Source organism: Nerophis lumbriciformis, linkage group LG04 (genome assembly GCF_033978685.3).
Source record: "Nerophis lumbriciformis linkage group LG04, RoL_Nlum_v2.1, whole genome shotgun sequence".
Classification (NCBI taxonomy): Eukaryota; Metazoa; Chordata; class Actinopteri; order Syngnathiformes; family Syngnathidae; genus Nerophis; species Nerophis lumbriciformis.
The window spans coordinates 47532005-47554148 of NC_084551.2; the positions used below are offsets into that span (position 1 = coordinate 47532005).

The 22144-nt window shown below is 41.1% G+C and overlaps 1 protein-coding gene across 1 annotated transcript in view; it reads right to left on the reverse strand.

Annotated features, from left to right (window-relative positions):
• Positions 1 to 20960, reverse strand: part of LOC133603339 (ubiquitin-conjugating enzyme E2 E2) — a 136353-nt gene extending 115393 nt beyond the window's left edge. Inside the window, exons 1-2 of the mRNA XM_061956517.2 lie at positions 20789 to 20960; positions 3208 to 3391 (exon numbers count right to left, since the gene is read on the reverse strand). Coding sequence (XP_061812501.1) covers positions 3208 to 3383 — 176 coding nt within the window. The 5' untranslated portion in view covers positions 3384 to 3391; positions 20789 to 20960. The remainder of the gene's footprint in view (positions 1 to 3207; positions 3392 to 20788) is intronic.
• Positions 20961 to 22144: the final 1184 nt, after the last annotated feature.

The window sequence follows — 22144 nt, forward strand, 5'->3', positions numbered from 1 at the left end:
GCATTTTTTTACTGGGCCGGACGTTGTCTTTTTGTTTGCTGGCATCAAGGCATTCTTGCTTGTTTGTCCGTGTTGATGGGCTCATATTGCCCATCCTGTTTGAAGCTGAAATATTACCACAACAGTACATTTGGCTTTGTAGTTTGTACATATTTTATTCCTCCTAAATTTTGTTATTTTGCGCAACTTCCCACTGGCGAAGTCCCGAGGCTTTCTGTACGTGCTTACGGTATGCATAAAGCTGGCGGTCTAGCTCTGCGCTCACTAAGACAAAGGTTTTGGATGACTAAAAAAAAGAAGGCTCAGTCACAACGTTTCCATGCACTAAATTAGTCTGATCTCTCAAATAGTTAGTTTTTTTGTATTTTCACACCTTCGTGTGAAGTCTAAGTGTCCATGCAATCTCTCTAATGCGACTATGTGCCTCCTGTACACTAGGGGGCGCTTATTTCCTTTTAGCGTGGATAAATGAATTCCTTTTCCGGTTGACCTATGACGTCACACTAGCCATCTGCGGATCCTTACAAATGGTTTTAAGTGATGTCGGCTGTAATATTGGCGCAGATGACAAATATTACGTCTGTAATGAGGTTGTCTGTTAAATAGCAGACAGCATCAAGAGATGATCTTGGATTGCGCTACGAACATGACATGATGATGAGGTCTGAAGCAAAGAAAGTTTTTTCGAAAGGAATTTTCAGACTAAGAATAGTGGAAAACAAGACTTTCAAATGTCTCGGAGTTCATTCATAAGGCGCTGTGAATTGATGGAAAGAGTTTTAAATCTGAAGGAAAAGACCGTTTGTGCCCCGACTGATACTGTTCCAGATGAAGTTTGCTATTGTTCTGGATTATCTTGCCAGTTGTGTGGAATACAAAAATATTATTAATCAGTTTGGAGTGCACAAATACAGCGTGAAAAGGTGTGTGTATACCAGGGGTGTCAAACTCAAATACAGAGTGGGCCAAAATTTAAAACTGAACAAAGCCGCGGGCCAAGGTTGAACAAATTAACCTTTTAATAGGGACCCAAACAAGTTTTGCATTGAATATTGAACAAGCAAGGCTTATATAACTTTATAGTGACATGCAAAATCGAGTTTCAAATAATAATAATAATAATTCAAAAATATCAATGGCATATCAAATAAAATGTAAATAAAAATTTAATGCCTCTTTTCTATTTGCAGCATTCTGAGGTAAATATCAAAATAAGCTTTTTCCACAGGCTAATAATAAATTTGAAAATAAAATAACAATAATGAATGAATCAAACATCCAAGCCTTGAAGTAGCAAGAGAAAGTGCATGAATAAAACGTTAATTATTGTTCAGTTTGCTACACTGATTTGCTTTAACACTGAATATGGAACAAGCAACACTTATATAACTTAATAGTGCAAAATCAACTTTCAAAAAACAATCGAAAAAACATCAATGTATATGAAATACAATTTAAATAAAAAATAGAATGCCTCTTTTCTATTTGCAGCCTTCTGAGGTAAATATCAACATTAACTTTTTCCACAGGCTAATACATTTGAAAATAAAATAACAATGAATAAACCAACCATTCAGGACTTTAAACTGCTCAGTTTGCAACACACTGATCTAATCTGATGTGCCCAAGCCAGATACCTGCCATCTTTTCTGGGATGCTAGTTAATTAATGTCGGGGCTCAGGTGGGCGGGTTGGGGGGGCGGGGTTTTGTGGTAGTGGGGGGTGTATATTGTAGCGTCCCGGAAGAGTTAGTGCTGCAAGGGGTTCTGGGTATTTGTTCTGTTGTGTTTATGTTGTGTTACGGTGCGGATGTTCTCCCAAAATGTGTTTGTCATTTTTGGAAATATTCGACATCGTGTCATCCGGACCAAAGGGGAAGCGAACCATCCAGACTGTTATTGACGCAAAGTTCAAAAACCAGCATCTGTGATGGTATGGGGGTGCATTAGTGCCCAGGGCATGGGTAACTTACACATCTGTGAAGGCACCATTAATGCTGAAAGGTACCGGTACATACAGCTTTTGGAACAACATATGCTGCCATCTAAGCGCCGTTTTTTTCATGGACGCCCCTGCTAATTTCAGCAAGACAATGTCAAGCCACATTCAGCACGTGTTACAACAGCGTGGCTTCGTAAAAAAAGAGTGCGGGTACTTTCCTGGTACCGCCTGCAGTCCAGACCTGTCTCCCATCGAAAATGTGTGGCGCATTATGAAGCGTAAAATACGACAGCGGAGACCCCGGACTGTTGAACGACTGAAGCTCTACATAAAACAAGAATGGGAAAGAATTCCACTTATAAAGCTTCAACAATTAGTTTCCTCAGTTCCCAATCGTTTATTGAGTGTTGTTAAAAGAAAAGGTGATGTAACACAGTGGTGGACATGCCCTTTCCCAACTACTTTGGCACGTGTTGCAGCCATGAAATTGTAAGTGAATTATTATTTGCAAAAAAAAAATAAAGTTTATGAGTTTGAACATCAAATATCTTGTCTTTGTAGTCCATTCAATTGAATATGGGTTGAAAAGGATTTGCAAATCATTGTATTCAGTTTATATTTACATCCAACACAATTTCCCAACTCATATGGAAACAGGGTTTGTATATATATATATATATATATATAAATAAATATGTATACATACATATATGTATAGATATACATACGTATATGCGTGGAAGGTTCCAACACACAACTTTATCTTACACTTGGTGCTGGTGACTGCATTGAGACATTTGCTGCAACTGATCAGGTGATGATTCATTCAAATAAAAGCCTGCTGCTGAAGGTTGAAAAAAAACTGAATTGCAGCTCAATGTTGTTGAGCTGAAGGCCACTCAAAGCTTTTAAGCTCAGCAGATAAAAAAAAAAGTGAGAATGTGTAAATAAAAAGCCATATTTGTCATTAAAAAGAAGAAAATCCTCGGAGGAAGTACACACATTCAATCAATTAGCCTGGATTGGAACTATCTTTTCAACGATGGCAATGAAGCTCCATTGCCGTGTGTGGTACCTCCTTTCTAAAGGGTTCACAGTCCCACTGAATAGCAGCCATGTTTAAAATGACAATGCCTCTGGGACTACACTGCTTTTTATACAGCCTCACACCCTCAGGGCACCGAGGGGAGATGCCTTTTATTTCAACAAACAACCCTTTGTACCCGACACACTGCACGGGGGAGATGGAGGGGGGGGCTTTCTTACCTTTTAGCACTAGTTGAGAGTTTAGCAGCGGTTTTACTCGAGATTTTGGTCTCCTTCTTTTTGGGCTGTGCTTGCTCGCGCTCCTGTTCCGGCGGTACCGACTCCCGCTGTTCAATGTCAGAGCTTCCCCCGCTGGTGCTGGGGCTGTCGTCCGGTCTCTGCACTTCACTGGACATCGTGGGCCCTGGAGAAAAACAGAAACGAGGACAAGAGTCACAAAATTGTAGGCCTGGGTGATGTGGCCTAAAAATAAAATCTCAGATTTTTTTTTACTAAATATTCAATTTCCGAGTTGTTTTCTCCTACTTTTTAAAGAAAGCAGAGAATACAAATGACAATAACAAGTTTCACTTTTATTTGATCAAAAACTAGTAGTTTATACTGGCATTGCATACACTGCATCTTATTCTTCGCAAAATATTTTTTAATAAAGTGTTTATTTTATAGTAGATATAAATTGGACTTTGTATAACATTTTCAAAAAACTACACCAACAATTGTAGCTAATTCTGGCATATTTACTGAGATTTTTTTTTACACGACTCCTCATCATCTTGTTCTGATTGAAAGCTGTTTGCTTTGTCCTAATCAAATAAATTGATTCAATATAGAGCTTTCTACGGGAGGCAAAACTTCTGTCTTGAATAAAATACTCCTGTAAATAAAAAAAGTAGCATTTGCAAGTTTGTTGTGCTGCTGTCTTTTTTTTTTTTAAACTTTGCAGCGTTCAGTTATTTGTGCCATGCTTGATGCCGCAAAACCAAACCACTGCCGACACTTTTCTTTTCTTTGGAACAAACTCCTTGCGCTCTTTTGCTTTAGCATTAGCCATGTTGTGCTATGTGTGAGTGAATCTTCGCTAAAGAAACAAAGTAGAGAGCGGAAGCTACAAAAGCTCATGGGGGCAATAATGTATGCAACGAAAAAGGAGAAAAAACATTGATTTTTTTTTTTTTTTTAATCGTCTGCAACCTCTACAACATTGCAGATGGCACAAAAACAAAAACAAAGTAAAAAAGTGGCCAAAATGCATTACGGCAGGGGTTGTTTGCCTTTTTGACCTTGGGGCCCAACATTTTCACTACAAACGGGCCCGGAAACCACTCAAATATTAACACAGAATTAGTCATCTCACTTTTGTTCAATAATTATATTTAACCGATTATCAAATGATATGAAATAATATGTTAATCACACAGATTATCATCAACGCTTAGGTCAGGCTGATAACAAAAAAAACACTAATCAAATATACCTCAAAAGAAGGGACTTATAAAAACTGTGAAAAATTGTATTTACATACCATTACATGGTGCTAAAATAATTCTAACTAAATTAATAACACATAATAATAATGTTTTATAAATAAACTGTCAACAAAATTAAAGTGCAAATGAAAATACAGCTTCACCACTTTAATCATATTTTTTAAGCTTAAGGAACTTCTCTATGACCTTAGCTCCAGACTTTGACGTCATTACAGCCACAAGTGGAGAAAAGATTATTACAATGAGTACCCCTGCGGTCCGTACAGATCAGCTGAGAAACTGATATTTTTTGGAGGCCCTCTGGGAGGCGCAATGGTTAAGAAACACTGTGTTATAGTACTGTATTTTCCGGACTATAAGGTGCACTTAAAATCCTTTTTTCCCTCAAAACTCGGCAGTGCGTCTTATAACCCGGTGCGCCTAATGTACAGATGAATTCTGCTTTTGTTTACCCACCTCGAAGCAATTTTATTTGGTACATGGTGTAATGATAAGTGTGACCAGTAGATGGCAGTCAAACATAAGAGATACGTGTAGACTGCACTGTGATGGCAATATGACTCAAGTAAACAACACGAACATTTTATATGTTCCATTGAAAATATAGAACATTACACTCGGCACTCAAAAATGTATCAAAATGTTTTAGTACGACTTTGGTAAGCTATGAAGCCGCACCGCTTAATGTGCTTCAACATACGAATATTATTATGGTGTGTGTATACGGTAAGACATTATCTGCCGTTTTGTTTCGCAATATTATGCAAAATAATCTTTTCTTACCTACTGGTACCTGCTGATCTGTATTTGTGATCTGCATAAATCCTGAAAAATTGTGCGTGTCAAAAAGTAAAATGTATGACTTTTTAAAACGCCGCTGTATGGAGTGGTACACGGACATAGGGAGAAGTACAGAGCAGTTGCGTCTCCCAGTCATACTTGCCAAACCTCCCAATTTTCCCGAGAGACTCCCGAATTTCAGTGCCCCTCCCGAAAATCTCCCGGGCAACCATTCTCCCGAATTTCTCCCGATTTCCACCCAGACAACATTATTGGGGGCGTGCCTTAAAGGCACTGCAATTGCGTGCCGGCCCAATCACATAATATCTACGGCTTTTCACACACACAAGGGAATGCAAAGCATACTTGGTCAACAGCCATACAGGTCACACTGAGGGTGGCCGTATAAACAACTAACACTGTTACAAATATGCGCCACACTGTGAACCCACACCAAACAAGAATGACAAACACATTTCGGGAGAACATCCGCACGGTAACACAACAGGACATATACCCCGAACTCCTTGCAGCACTAACTCTTCCGGGACCCTACAATATACACCCCCCCCCCACCTCAATCCCACCCCCCCCAACCACCTCAACCTCCTCATGCTCTCTCAGGGAGAGCATGTCCCAAATTCCAAGCTGCTGTTTTGAGGCATGTTAAAAAAAATAATGCACTTTGTGACTTCAATAATAAATATGGCAGTGCCATGATGGCATTTTTCCATAACTTGAGTTGATTTATTTTGGAAAACCTTGTTACATTGTTTAATGCTTCCAGCGGGGAATCACAACAAAATTAGGCATAATAATGTGTTAATTCCACGACTGTATATATCGTATTGGTTGATATCGGAATCGGTAATTAAGAGTTGGACAATATCGAAATATCGTATATCAGCAAAAATGCCATTATCAGACATCTCTAATAATAATATGACTCCTTTAATGCACCCTATAATCCGGTGCGCCTCATACATGAAAAAAGATCAAAAATAGACCATTCATTGGCAGTGCGCCTTATAATCCGGTGCGCCCTATGTTCCGGAAAATACGGTATATAAAAAAAAGACTGCTACAATATATGCTTTGATTCCTTTGGACAGATGCAGTAAGTGGTGTTGTAAGAAACACTACAACAGCGCGGTGGTCCAGCAAAGCTGTTTAGACTGTAACATTACCACATTAAACACGTAACGCAAGCGCCTTTTTTCTTTTGAAAAACATGCCCTCCGAGACCCATCTTCAGCTGTTTGTCTTTCTTAGGCTTCAACACAACATTGTTGCATGAACAAAATGCCCCAATCCACATTGTTTTGATCAATTCAGTGGATAATAAAGCCGGCAAGCCTGAGATTGGAGAGTATTAGTCAAACAGATGTGCAGCTGGATGAAACAGGGCTTTTTAAAACAAACTGACAATAGCTTGCCTCACCACAGACTTTATTAGACACAATCGAGTGTGATCCAACACAACAAACATTCTGGCTTTACAAAGATATTAACCCTCAGTTTTGATTGACACCGTCACAGAGGTAATCACAATGTTTGTTATTGTTGTGGTTGCAATGTGTGGTGTTGACAGCTGTGTTGACATTCTGTTTATCTCTTTCAGTTTTGCTGCATTTAGAGGTTGATTTTAACATCATCAGCTACAAAAACAACACTAATAGTGCTTCGATCCTTTTGTGTAGAAGAATGTATGGGAAAGACCCAAATGTCCAGTGGGATACACTGTGGTCATCAACGCCTATGTATCTCTGTTTAGCACCTTTTGTGATTAGATATTACATTTGGTAGATTGTGTAATGTCTGGTGAATGTATATATGCTAAAATGAAATTATGCAACTTCACCTAATTGGGCCAAAAAATATTTTTTGCAAATCAATAATCATAATAATGTGCCGTTGTCTAGTGCCTGTGCTGTGTAGAGCTTGGCAGGGTAATCTTGTAATACTCCATACCAGTAGGTGGCAGCAGGTAGTTCATTGCTTTGTAGAAGTCGGAACGCGTCGAGGATGGTTTGTCGTGATCCCAATATGCAGAGCACAGCGGGAGACAGCGTGCAGGTAAAAAGGTATGTAAAGCTTAAACCAAAAAATAACAAGGCAAGTCCCGCTAGGAAAAGGCACTGAAGCATAGGAATGGCTATGTAAAACACAAGTAAAACAGAACTGGCGACAAAGTCAACAAACACAGAATGCTGGACGACAGCAAAAACTTACAGAGTGTGGAGCAAACAGGACGTCCACAAAGCACATCCCGTACATGACATGACAATCAACAATGTCCCCACAAAGAAGGATAGCGTAGGCACAACTTAAAGAGTCTTGATTGCGAAAACAAAGCAGGTGCGGGCAATAGCACTCAAAGGAAGGCGTGAAGCTGCTACAGGAGAACACCAACAAAACAGGAAGGGTCACCAAAATAACAGCGCAAGACAAGAACTAAAGCACAACACACAGGAAACAACAAACTCAAAATAAGGCAGGACAACCTGGTGGAGTTTCATTGTTTAACCTTTTCTGCTGGTGGTGTGCCTCAGTATTTTTTTTATGAAAAAAATGTGCCTTGGCTCAAAAAAGGTTGAAAAACACTGCAATAGAAGACCAACCGTGGAGACAACGTTACCGAGCTACTGTTCAGGGCTTTGTGTAAAAAAATAATATATATATTAAAAAAAAGTCACCCTTTTTTTAATTTGTATTATTGTTCGACTCATCATCTTGTTCTGATTGAAAGAAACGTCTGGTGTCTTTTTTCTGTTTTTATTGGGAGGACTGAAGACAGTTGAAATGCATTCATTGAAATGAATAAAAAGACAAAATAATGCATCAAGCTAAAAACACAGCACGCTCAAACACTCCACAAAACATTTATACACGCATTAAAGACTAGTAAATTGGGATTATGAATGACCAGGGCGAGTTGGCTGCGCTTGTGACGCAGTTCATTATGTGTTTTATTATTGTATTTTGTTTTTAAAAAATGTTTTATGTGCAGCCCCAGGCCCTTCGAAGGTGATAAAAAAAACAAGGTTAACATGGCTGACATAAGATGGCTGTGAATTAGCTGTCCCTCCAGGATGACCGTTGGAGCCCAAAATGCTTGAATTTGCAGTAGCTTTTTCAGAAAGTTGCGATTTAGACTTTGATGTTTTGAGGCTTGAATGAAACATTGAATGAAAGCTATCCATACACTTGGGTAAAACGGAATCCATCCTATTTGGCTCCCAAATCAACCTTAAGAAAGTCAGTGACTTCACTATAAAAGTGGGTGACATTGTTATCACCAGGAAAGATGAGGTCACCTACCTAGGTTCCATTCTAGAGGCTAATCTTTCCTGTGATAAAAGGGCAACCAAGGTAATCAAAAAGGTCAACCAACGAACAAGATTTCTCTACAGAATCTCCTCTCTGGTCAACAAAAGCACCATGAAGATTCTAGCGGGAACTCTCATTCAACCCTTTTTCGATTACGCGTGCACCTCCTGGTACCCTAGCACCTCCAAAACCCTCAAATCTAGAACCCAAACATCCCAGAACAAGCTTGTCAGGTTACTTCTAGACCTCCACCCCAGATCACACCTCACTCCTACCCACTTCTCCAAAGTGGGCTGGCTCAGGGTGGAGGACAGAGTAAAACAACTTGCACTGAGCATAGGCTATAAAATTCGCTACACCTCCCTGATACAGAAGTACATGTCAAACTACTTCCATAACGTAAATGACCGCTATAACCACAGCACCAGGGGGAGCTCCACAAACCACGTTAAACCCAGATTCCGATCTAACAAAGGTCTTAACTCTTTCTCCTTCTATGCCACATCAATATGGAATGCACTCCCAACAGGTGTAAAAGAAAGTGCATCTCTATCCTCCTTCAAAACCGCACTAAAAGAACACATCCAGGCAACTACAACCCTAGACTAACCCCCTGCCCCCACCACCCCGGATTGTAAATAATCAAATGTATATACTTGTTCTTATGCTTTCTGAGCCCACTATGTTCACCGCTCGCTGTACATATCCTACAAAGTGAGACCTACACTGTTACAATGTCCATTTCTCAGATGATATAATTGTTGATGACTGAAGTATGCTGATAGCAACCTAACCTAACCCCCCGCCCCAATCCCCTTCACATCCCACCCCCCCCGGATTGTAAATAATGTAAATAATTAAATGCATATACTCTGATGATTAACTTGTGTGATGACTGTATTATGCTGATAGTATATATTTGTACCGTGAATTTATTAACGTGAACCCCGTCTTAAACAAGTTGAAAAACTTATTCGGGTGTTACCATTTAGTGGTCAATTGTACGGAATACGTACTGTACTGTGCGATCTACTAATAAAAGTTTCAATCAATCAATCAAATCAACTTGATTTTTTATGAATGTATTAGCAATGTTTAAAGCATTCCTTAACCTCAAAAATCACAGGACTTAAACATTTTTTTTAAAACAAAATACAAACCCCGTTTCCATATGAGTTGGGAAATTGTGCTAGATGTAAATATAAACGGAATACAATGATTTGCAAAATCCTTTTCAACCCATATTCAATTGAATGCACTACAAAGACAAGATATTTGATGTTCAAACTCATAAACTTTTTTTTTTTTTTGCAAATAATAATTTACTTAGAATTTCATGGCTGCAACATGTGCCAAAGTAGTTGGGAAAGGGCATGTTCACCACTGTGTTACATGGCCTTTCCTTTTAACAGCACTCTGTAAACGTTTGGGAACTGAAGAGACATTTTTTAAGCTTCTCAGGTGGAATTCTTCCCCATTTTTGCTTGATGTACAGCTTAAGTTGTTCAACAGTCCGGGGGTCTCCGTTGTGGTATTTTAGGCTTCATAATGCGCCACACATTTTCAATGGGAGACAGGTCTGGACTACAGGCAGGCCATTCTAGTACCCGCACTCTTTTACTATGAAGCCACGTTGATGTAACACGTGGCTTGGCATTGTCTTGCTGAAATAAGCAGGGGCGTCCATGGTAACGTTGCTTGGATGGCAACATATGTTGCTCCAAAACCTGTATGTACCTTTCAGCATTAATGGCGCCTTCACAGATGTGTAAGTTACCCATGTCTTGGGCACTAATACACCCCCATACCATCACAGATGCTGGCTTTGCAACTTTGCGCCTATAACAATCCAGATGGTTCTTTTCCTCTTTGGTCCGGAGGACACGACGTCCACAGTTTCCAAAAACAATTTGAAATGTGGACTCGTCAGACAACAGAACACTTTTCCACTTTGTATCAGTCCATCTTAGATGATCTCTGGCCCAGCGAAGCAGACGGCGTTTCTGGGTGTTGTTGATAAACGGTTTTCGCCTTGCATAGGAGTTTTAACTTGCACTTACAGATGTAGCGACCAATTGTAGTTACTGACAGTGGGTTTCTGAAGTATTCCTGAGCCCATGTGGTGATATCCTTTACACACTGATGTCGCTTGTTGATGCAGTACAGCCTGAGGGATCGAAGGTCACGGGCTTAGCTGCTTACGTGCAGTGATTTCTCCAGATTCTCTGAACCCTTTAATGATATTACGGACCGTAGATGGTGAAATCCATAAATTCCTTGCAATAGCTGGTTGAGAAAGGTTTTTCTTAAACTGTTCAACAATTTGCTCACGCATTTGTTGACAAAGTGGTGACCCTCGCCCCATCCTTGTTTGTGAATGACTGAGCATTTCATGGAATCTACTTTTATACCCAATCATAGCACCCACCTGTTCCCAATTTGCCTGTTCACCTGTGGGATGTTCCAAATAAGTGTTTGATGAGCATTCCTCAACTTTATCAGTATTTATTGCCACCTTTCCCAACTTCTTTGTCACGTGTTGCTGGCATCAAATTCTAAAGTTAATGATTATTTGCAAAACAAAAAAAGTTTATCAGTTTGAACATCAAATATGTTGTTTTTGTAGCATATTCAACTGAATATGGGTTGAAAATGATTTGCAAATCATTGTATTCCGTTTATATTTACATCTAACACAATTTCCCAACTCATATGGAAACGGGGTTTGTATATAAGTTTTACTCGTTTTACACCACAGGTTTAAAAGTAGACAAAATATGTCAGTAAAAGCACATACTCAAAGCTCATCAGAATACTGTATTGTGTTCATTAATTAACAGGTTACTGTATTGTTTTCATTAATTATAACTAATAAGTCACAATTAATTATAATTATAGAAAGAACCACCACCAAAGGCTTCCTTGTTGTCCACGGTCTGCTATGTCATACAAAAGTTGCAGATTTTCTCCATGTTTATTTCACGCTTGAAAAGTGGGAGCGATCTACAGCGCTAACTTTTGTCTGTAAATGTGGGAAGATGAGGTTATCATCAACATCTCTGACATGTATATGTTGTGAGGTCATTGTAAATGGAAATCTGTAATTGCCTTACCCTGCATAAATAAAGGTTTAATAAATATATAAATACACGTCGACTACGAAGTGAAGACGACGGTGTGTTGTTTAATGTTTGTATACTACAATACCCAGAATACTTAGCGCTGTATACAGGACCTGGAAGTAGGCCGGGGCTATGACAATTCTGCGCTTCAAGCAATAAATAGTCGATATATTGTCACACGTTGTTGTTCCTGCATCGTCTACGCAGACAAATCTGAGCCATTTGCTGAAAGAAATCTGATCGGCGAATATTACGCCTATTGGACAAAATATACGGGAAAGTTGCAAGGCCACGCAAAATTTGCAGGGATTGAGTGAATTGGTAACACATTTTATGCATATATTTACACGAGTGGAAGATATCTGCAGGCAACTCTTAATTGTTGTGTGTAAGAATGTCTGGGAAAGACCCCGAAGATGTTCAGTGGGATACATCGTGGTCGTCAATCTTGTGTTTTCGTCCATTTCTGTCCATCTAAATAAACAATAATTAGAGTTTGTTACACCTGGCAGGTAATGTTGTGTCTGGAAGCTTAAAGGGAAACTGCACTTTTTGGAGCATTGTCTATCATTCACAATCCTTATGATTGAAAAGAACATGTTTTTTTAAATGCATTAAGTAAAAGTCAGCCAACAATGGAGCAATTGGGAGCCATGACGTCGTTACGTCTATTGCGCCAATAAAACCCCCTAAAAAACTTCCAAAAAGCGCTAAGAATACTCCATTTAAATTGTGTGACCTGAATATTAACCAAGTATTAGTGATATTGTTATTATAAGTGCTGAATTGTACTTTTAGCGGTGCATTGATCACAGAGAGGTAACTATTTATGCTGCCATATCATCAGCCGGTGAGCTGCTGCATCGCCTCTGAGTAGGTGAAAGTTGATTCTAGATTATAAATCATGTCGCTCACCTGGATAGCAGAAGGTTGTGGACACAAACCGAGAAGTTGGTCAACTGGGACAGCCGACTCGGAATAGGAGATGGCGAGGAAGACGCTAACGGACGCTTGTACGCACCCACCTGCTTTTTTTAACCTCCGGGTGGCTTGATTATTTCTTCATCTAAACGGGAAGATATAAACATCCCATCAGTCGGCACCCCAGTGAGAGCAGACATTGTACAGTATGCGATTGTTTTATTATGTATGTTGTCTCTCATGAAGTCTGCCACTGATAGTAACTGTTGTTGAAAGAAACAGTCGTCGCCGTATGCTTAAAATGAGCAAAATACATAACTATCACGTTGTTATAAATGTGTCAGTTACTATATTTTATATATATACTTACAGCTTGTATATGAAACCTTGATGGAGGTGTTTGGTAGAGGTGCGCAAAAAAATAGATTCATATCCGAATCCCGATTTGTATTTATTCCGATTTTAAATATAATGATAATTTTCACGAAACGATTTAAGAAAAAACTAAACGTTTGTTTAAGAATCAATTTAAAAAATATGTTTTTAGGCCATCTCCATTGCAACCTTTTTTGAGAAAGTTACATTTTTATTCAACCAGATAATACATTGCAAGAATCAGTTTGAATCGTCACCCAAAGAATCGTAATACAATCGAATCGTTAGGTGCCCAAAATTCACACCCCAATCCATCCACCCATTTTCTACCGCTTGTCCCACTTTAGGTGAGGGACACAAATTAAAGGCCTACTGAAATGCGATTTTCTTATTTAAACGAGGATAGCAGGTCCATTCTATGTGTCATACGTGATCATTTCGCGATATTGTCATATTTTTGCTGAAAGGATTTAGTAGAGAACATCGACGATAAAGTTCGCAACTTTTGGTCGCTGATAAAAAAGCCTTGCCTGTACCGGAAGTAGCAGACGATGTTCGCGTGACGTCACAGGTTGTGGAGCTCCTCACATCCGCACATTGTTTACAATCATGGCCACCAGCAGCGAGAGCGATTCGGACCGAGAAAGCGACGATTTCCCCATTAATTTGAGCGAGGATGAAAGATTCGTGGATGAGGAAAGTGAGAGTGAAGGACTAGAGGGCAGTGGGAGCGATTCAGATAGGGAAGATGCTGTGAGAGGCGGGTGGGACCTGATATTCAGCTGGGAATGACTAAAACAGTAAATAAACACAAGACATATATATACCGTATTTTCCGCACTATAAGGCGCACCTAAAAACCACAATTTTTCTCAAAAGCTGACAGTGCGCCTTATAACCCGGTGCGCTTTATTACGATTCATTTTCATAAAGTTTCGGTCTCGCAACTTCGGTAAACAGCCGCCATCTTTTTTCCCGGTAGAACAGGAAGCGCTTCTTCTTCTACGCAAGCAACCGCCAAGGAAAGCACCCGCCCCCATAGAACAGGAAGCGCTTCACCCGCCCCCGGAAGAAGAAGAAAAAACGCGCGGATATCACCGTACGTTTCATTTCCTGTTTACATCTGTAAAGACCACAAAATGGCTCCTACTACGCGACAAGGATCCGGTTCATAAAAAGACGCAATCTCTCCATCCGCACACGGATTACTACCGTATTTCACAGCAACTGATATTCCTGTGAACCGCACTGTGGAACGGGAGCACGTACGGTGAATATTCGCACCACAGGGAATGAGAAGTCATCCTTCACTGTGGTTCTAGCTTGCCATGCTAACTTCCACCCATGGTGATATTCAAAAGGAAGACCTTGCCAAAAGAGACCTTTCCAGCCGGCGTCATCATAAAAGCTAACTCGAAGGGATGGATGGATGAAGAAAAGATGAGCGAGTGGTTAAGGGAAGTTTACGCGAAGAGGCCGGGTGGCTTTTTTCACACAGCTCCGAAGGCGAACACACCTTCACTAAGACGGGCAGATAGCGCCGGTCGACATACGCCAACATCTGCCAGTGGATCGTAAATGCCTGGGCAGATAGTTTCGGTCACAACTGTGGTCCGAGCTTTCCGGAAGGCAGGATTCACAGAACTGCTGCACAACAACAGCGACACTGAATCCGATGACTTCGACGAGGCGGAGCCGGCCATTTTTGGATCCCACGCTTGCGCAACTTTTCAATTCGGACACCGAAGACGAAGAATTCGAAGGATTTACGAATGAAGAATAACTTCAGAAGGTGAGCGCTATGTTTATTTTGTGTGTTGTGACATTAACGTTCGAGCAACATTATGTTGCTATTTATTGCTCTACACCATTTTGAATTTTACTATGTTTGTGATTGCACATTTGCGTACATTTTGGGACAGAGTTGTTAGAACGCTGGTTTTCAATATATTATTAAAGTTTGACTGAACTATCTGACTGTTTTTTTGACATTCACTTTAGCGCAGCGTTTTTTTGACATTCACTTTAGCGCAGCGTAGGCGCGGCTTATAGTCCGGGGCGGCTTATTGGTGGACAAAATTATGAAATATGTAATTCATAGAAGGTGCGGCTAATAATCCGGTGCGCCTTATAGTGCGGAAAATACGGTACTCTATTAGCCACAACACAACCAGGCTTATATTTAATATGCCACAAATTAATCCCGCATAACAAACACCTCCCCCCTCCCGTTTATATAACCCGCCAATACAACTCAAACACCTGCACAACACACTCAATCCCACAGCCCAAAGTACCAATCACCTCCCCAAAGTTCATACAGCACATATATTTCCTCAAAGTCCCCAAAGTTACGTACGTGACATGCACATAGCGGCAAGCACGCAAGCGATCAAATGTTTGGAAGCCGCAGCTGCATGCGTACTCACGGTACCGCGTCTGCGCATCCAATTTAAAGTCCTCCTAGTAAGAGTCTCTGTTGTCCCAGTTCTCCACAGGCCAATGGTAAAGCTTGACTGTCATCTTTCGAGAATGTAAACAATGAAACACCGGCTGTGTTTGTGTTGCTGCAGCCGCCCGCAATACACCGCTTCCCACCTACAGCTTTCTTCTTTGCTGTCTCCATTGTTCATTGAACAATTGCAAAAGATTCACTAACACAGATGTCCAGAAGACTGTGGAATTTTGCGATGAAAACAGACGACTTAATAGCTGGCCACCATGCTGTCCCAAAATGTCCTCTACAATCCATGACGTCATGTGACGGCGTCATCATAACCGAGACGATTTCAGCATAAATAAATAAAATAATAAATATGAGAGGACATACACAGTGTTGGTGTTAATGCACTTTGTGTCTTTTTACGCATTGAAATCAGAAATGACGCGAAATTCCGGAAGTCCGCGCGTCCCCTGGACGCGGATTTCTTTTCTTTCTTTTTTTACCGATTATCGCTTTCCGTCGGTGTTTTGTTTTGTTTATATTTGCCGGGTCAAATGATTAATTATTGGTCGACTTCAAATTAACGCACTTTCCGGTACAATTTCTTAAATATTGATCCGCCGAAAATTTTATCGATCACAAATACTGCATTTCCGGTATTAGGACTCCCGTGTGTTATTGTTTTCGTCATGGCGAGCAATAAACCCGAGAAGTAAGGCTTCAATGAAAAGTGGCTTCAGGAGCCACTTTTCAGCAAATGGCTCACAGATGAAGCGCTGGCTGTTCAAAGTCGGGACCCGGGGTGGAACGCTCGTCCGTGCATCGGTTGGGGACGTCTCTGCGCTGCTGACCTGTCTCCGCTCGGGATGGTCTCCTGCTGGCCCCACTATGGACTGGACTCTCACTATAATGTTAGATCCACTATGGACTGGACTCTCACAATATTATGCTAGATCCACTCGACGTCCATTACACAGGTCGCCCAGGGGGGGCAGTCCCCTCCAAGGTTTCTCATTGTCCCATTGGGTTGAGTTTTTCCTTGCCCTGATGTGGGATCTGAGCAGAGGATGTCGTTGTGGCTTGTGCAGCCCTTTGAGACACTCGCGATTTAGGGCTATATAAGTAAACATTGATTGATTGATTGATTATGAAGATGGAAAGATATTTTGCACGCCATGTAAACGGGCTAAGAACAAGAACACCTTTATGACCGGGTGACTGATTTTCAAAAGATCCAACCTCACCAGGCACCAAGAAACACCCCACAGATCCGCTCTTTGGTTGGAATGACAAGGCCGTCAATTCGTTACAACTCTTTATTTATGTTTTCCACAAAGCCGAGCGGACATCCACCATGCTAGTAACACTCCTGAACATGCTAAAGCTCCCTCTCCTAACTCGCCCACTCACTTACACACGTCACACACCCCACACACCGCCATTCTTAAAGGGGACCACAGAGCTTATGGCCATCACCAAGCCAGAGATGAAATGTTAGAGGCATTGAGTGCCACCGTATCAAATGACATTGAAACTAACTTGAAAAATTCTAAGTTTGTTGGCATTATTTGCCATGAAAGTGTACAAACCCCGTTTCCATAGGAGTTGGGAAATGGTGTTGGATGTAAATATAAACGGAATACAATGATTTGCAAATCCTTTTCAACCCATATTCAATTGAATGCACTACAAAGACAAGATATTTGATGTTCAAACTCATAAACTTTTTTTTTGTTTTGTAAATAATAACTTAGAATTTCATGGCTGCAACACGTGCCAAAGTAGTTGGGAAAGGGCATGTTCACCACTGTGTTACATCACCTTTTCTTTTAACAATACTCAAACGATTGGGAACTGAGGAAACTAATTGTTGAAGCTTTGAAAGTGAAATTCTCTCCCATTCTTGTTTTATGTAAAGCTTCAGCCGTTCAACAGTCCGGGGTCTCCGCTGTCGCATTTTACGCTTCATAATGCACCACACATTTTCGATGGGAGACAGGTCTGGACTGCAGGCGGAGCCAGGAAAGTACCCCCACTCTTTTTTTACGAAGCCACGCTGTTGTAACACGTGCTGAATGTGGCTTGGCATTGTCTTGCTGAAATTAGCAGGAGCGTCCATGAAAAAGACGGCGCTTAGATGGCAGCATATGTTGTTCCAAAACCTGTATGTGCCTTTCAGCATTAATGGTGCCTTCACAGATGTGTAAGTACAATCACTCGCCATACAGCAATAGATGATATCTGCCTATTACCTGACACCTGACATGTTACCTACTTCTCTTTATTTTTAATGTCTATTTTCTATTTCCTGCTGGGTCTACTCTCTATTTTATGCTGCTGCTGTCACATATACTGTATATACTGTAATATTGTACATGGTCATTGGTATATATTGTATATATGTTATAGACATAATATAATATATCTGTATATATATTATTCTGTACACATATGTATATATTCGTATATATGTTAGATTTTTTTAACCCTATATTACTCTATTTATACCTGCATTGTCGTTTCCATCCTTACACTTTCCATCATTGAGCTACTGTGTTGAACAACTTCCCTTGTGGATCATTAAAGTTTGTCTAAGTCTAAGTTACCGATGCCTTGGGCACTAATGCACCCCCATGCCATCACAGATGCTGGCTTTTGAACTTGGCGTCTATAACAGTCTGGATGGTTCGCTTCCCCTTTGGTCCGGATGACACGATGTCGAATATTTCCAAAAACAATTTGAAATGTGGACTCGTCAGACCACAGAACACTTTTCCATTTTGCATCAGTCCATCTTAGATGATCTCTGGCCCAGAGAAGCCGGCGGCGTTTCTGGGTGTTGTTGATAAATGGCTTTCACTTTGCATAGTAGAGCTTTACTTGCACTTACAGATATAGCGACCGACTGTATTTAGTGACAGTGGTTTTCTGAAGTGTTCCTGAGCCCATGTGGTGATATCCTTTAGAGATTGATATCGGTTTTTGATACAGTGCCGTCTGAGGGATCGAAGGTCACGGTCATTCAATGTTGGTTTCCGGCCATGCCGCTTACGTGGAGTGATTTCTCCAGATTCTCTGAACCTTTTGATGATATTATGCACCGTAGATGTTGAAATCCCTAAATTTCTTGCAATTGCACTTTGAGAAACGCTGTTCTTAAACTGTTTGACTATTTGCTCACGCAGTTGTGGACAAAGGGGTGTACCTCGCCCCATCCTTTCTTGTGAAAAACTGAGCATTTTTTGGGAAGCTGTTTTTATACCCAATCATGGCACCCACCTGTTCCCAATTAGCCTGCACATCTGTGGGATGTTCCAAATAAGTGTTTGATGAGCATTGCTCAACTTTATCAGTATTTATTGCCACCTTTCCCAACTTCTTTGTCACGTGTTGCTGGCATCAAATTCTAAAGGTAATGATTATTTGCAAAAAAAATTTTTTTATCAGTTTGAACATCAAATATGTTGTCTTTGTAGCATATTCAACTGAATATGCGTTGAAAATTATTTGCAAATCATTGTATTCCGTTTATATTTACATCTAACACAATTTCCCAACTCATATGGAAACGGGGTTTGTAGATGTGGCGTGTTTTAAACGACTGATGATCTACATACAGGTGAGAATAATCAATTGAATGTGTCATATGCATGTATGCCCTGGCACACCATTATCATTTCATGATCGAAGCAAAAAACGTTTTATACTGAAATAAATACACCTACAACTTATTGAACACAAATATAGAAAAAAATACCGGCAGCGCTAAAGATTGGATCCACGAAGGAAAGAAGAAAGTGAATAAATGTTTATAACTGCATAAATTTACATATGCATAAAAATTTGTTTTCTTTTGTATTATAATTTTTAATAAATTTAGTAACGATTATGACAACCTTTTGCCTAAACACAATACAGAATGTGAGATATAACAGGATAATACATAACATTTGTTTTCAAAACGCGAAGTAGATTTTCCAGAAGGTTTTATGTGTTATGTTGCGCCCTACAAAGTGTTTATACTTTAAATATTGTGCTTACTACAGACCGGCGGTTTCGGAACAATAATCTTGGTTGTAGTTAGGGTTCGGCCGATAAAACGATATCAATATACCTGTATATTGCGATACACACAATGGCCTCACAATACAAAGGTCCTGAGTAGTCCTGAGTTCAATCCCAGGTCTGGGATCTTTCTGTGTGGAGTTTGCATGCTCTCGCCGTGACTGCGTGGGTTCCCTCTGGGTACTACGGCTTCCTCCCACCGCCAAAAACATGCACCTGGGGATAGGTTGATTGGCAACACTAAAATTGGCCCTAGTGTGCGAATGTTGACTGTCTATCTGTGTTGGACCTGTGATGAGGTAGCGACTTGTCCAGGGTGTACTCCGCCTTCCGCCGGAATGCAGCCGAGATAGGCTCCAGCACCCCCCGCGACCCCAAAAGGGACAAGCGGTAGAAAATGGATGGATGGATAGACACAATCGATATCAATATAAAATATTTGATGTGTATTTATATTTTTTGGACAGTATAAACCAGAAATTAACCAGGATAATGCATTCATTTATCATTTGTTTTCAAAACGGCTACAAAAAAGTGGGATCCCATTTTCATGACTTGGTGGGGTCCTTGGGACCCCATTTTGAATATTCCTAGCGCCAACACTGATACATATTAATGTATATATTTACACTAGTGTAAGCAATCTGTCACTAATCTAAAGTAGACAACAGCTCGCCGTCGGCGAAGGGGGCGTTTCATTGCGGTGGGAGATATCGTCACTCAAATGTAAATGTTAGCCGTACAGTGGACATCGAGAGGTTATGATGCCACCCCCACCATTTTCAAAAACAAGCGCCGACGACGTCGCCAATACGCCGCTCTCAACCGCGAAGACGCCGCATTGTGGGGGTACAGCATACAAAAGAGGGGGCAGGAAACCGAGCCGTCCGTGAACGTCACGGGGGGAGCTAGCTAGCGTAAGGACGCGAAATCAAGCAGGGTGCGTTTGCGTTCCCATCGCCGCTGGAGGGTTCGGAGGCAACAAGGGGGAAGGTTAGGCCTCGGAGTTGGAAACTTTAACAAAAAAAGACGCATTAAAAGAAGGCGTTTCTGTCGGACCCTCCGCCCACCCTTGCACGGAGACGACGACGGGGCTAATAGAAGGACGGTCCTCCACATAGTGACCTGCCTCGGCACAAAGGGAGGCTCGTCCCCACACGTCCACCTCCCCCTCTCGCCTTCTCCTCTTTGGCGGCGGAGGGGGGGGAAACGTCACTTTTCACGGGACATTTGCAGACTTTTTTTTTTTTTTTTTTTTTAATCCCTTCGAACGTTACCTTGCTGGCGGCTCGGTCGTCGATGCTGCGATGCGGCGTGGTTAATCCCCCGAGCTAGGCGGAGAGAAGAGGGCTCCTCACGCGGCGGCGGCGTCCTGGCTATTTAAAGCGCGGAGGCAGCAAGCGAAAAACAGCCGACAGAAGCGAGGCAGTCCCCGGACCGCCTCCCGCGCGCGCTCCCGACACGCTCGCCGCTTCTGGCCGGCGCGCGTGCACGCGGGGGAGGCAGCCTCCTACGAGGAGGCCACACGGACGCGCGCGTTAATGAATCAATTAAAAAAGCGGTGACAACAAAAGGCGTCGCGGCAATGCTAGTAAGATAGCTGTTGCTTCACGCGTGGAGGCGAGCGTTTAGCAAACAGCGTGTTTGCCATGCCATTGTTTTTGCATAAGCATCAAAGCATTGTGGCCCGGCAGACTGAGACTCCTCACCAGGGGCACCGAAAAGGGGGGGGTAAAGGAGACGGATTCTAGGGGCCCATGATGGAGGGGGGCCCAGAGAGGCCCCTAATGATGATGAAATTATAATACAGAATAAATAATGACACTGTGTTGGGGGCCCTGTAAAGATTATTTTCATGGCGCCCAAAATCCCTAGCGGCGTCCCTGCTCCTCACACTACCTTTTTGGGGCCTAGGCACATTTTTGTTCATTGAAAAAATGCGGAGGCACACCACCAGCAGAAAACATAAAAAATGTAAACTCGTTAGTTGATATTGACAGTAAAAAGTAATTGTTGCATTCATAGGCGCCGATCCCATTGGCTTTGTTAGGCCTATTTTAGGGGGGCTCAAGCCCCCCTAAAATATTCTTAAGCCCCCCTAAATAATTTGGTGTTTTTTTGTTTTTTTTTACAAATAAATGCCGACATATTCATTATAAAGTGGCCCAAATATGAGTTTAAATAAATAATCATATAACCTGTTATTATATATATGTTTCCCCTCACTTCGTAGCGTAAGGTAGAGAGCCCCTTTCGTGCGTCGGTATCCAATCCATTCCACTTGTTCATATAGAAAATGCCCACATCACTCAAATTCCAGCCCGCATTTCCTCTGCGACCTTGCTTGCGGTCCTGCAGGTGTACGAAGCACATTATCTTCCTTTACAATGAGTGAAGCTGCACAAAACCTTGTGTGTGCAATTGTTAATCATTTATTTTTTAAGTTTTGTGTTTCTTGTAGAATCTATATAAAGTAATATACATAAGCCTATTGTTAAAATAATGAAAAAAACATCATTAAATATATTTGTTTTATTGTATTGTTACATTAATAGCTGTTTTATTATTATAGGATGGCTTATTAAACATTTAATAGGATTTTCAGAGGGAGGAAAAACCAAGACATTTAATAT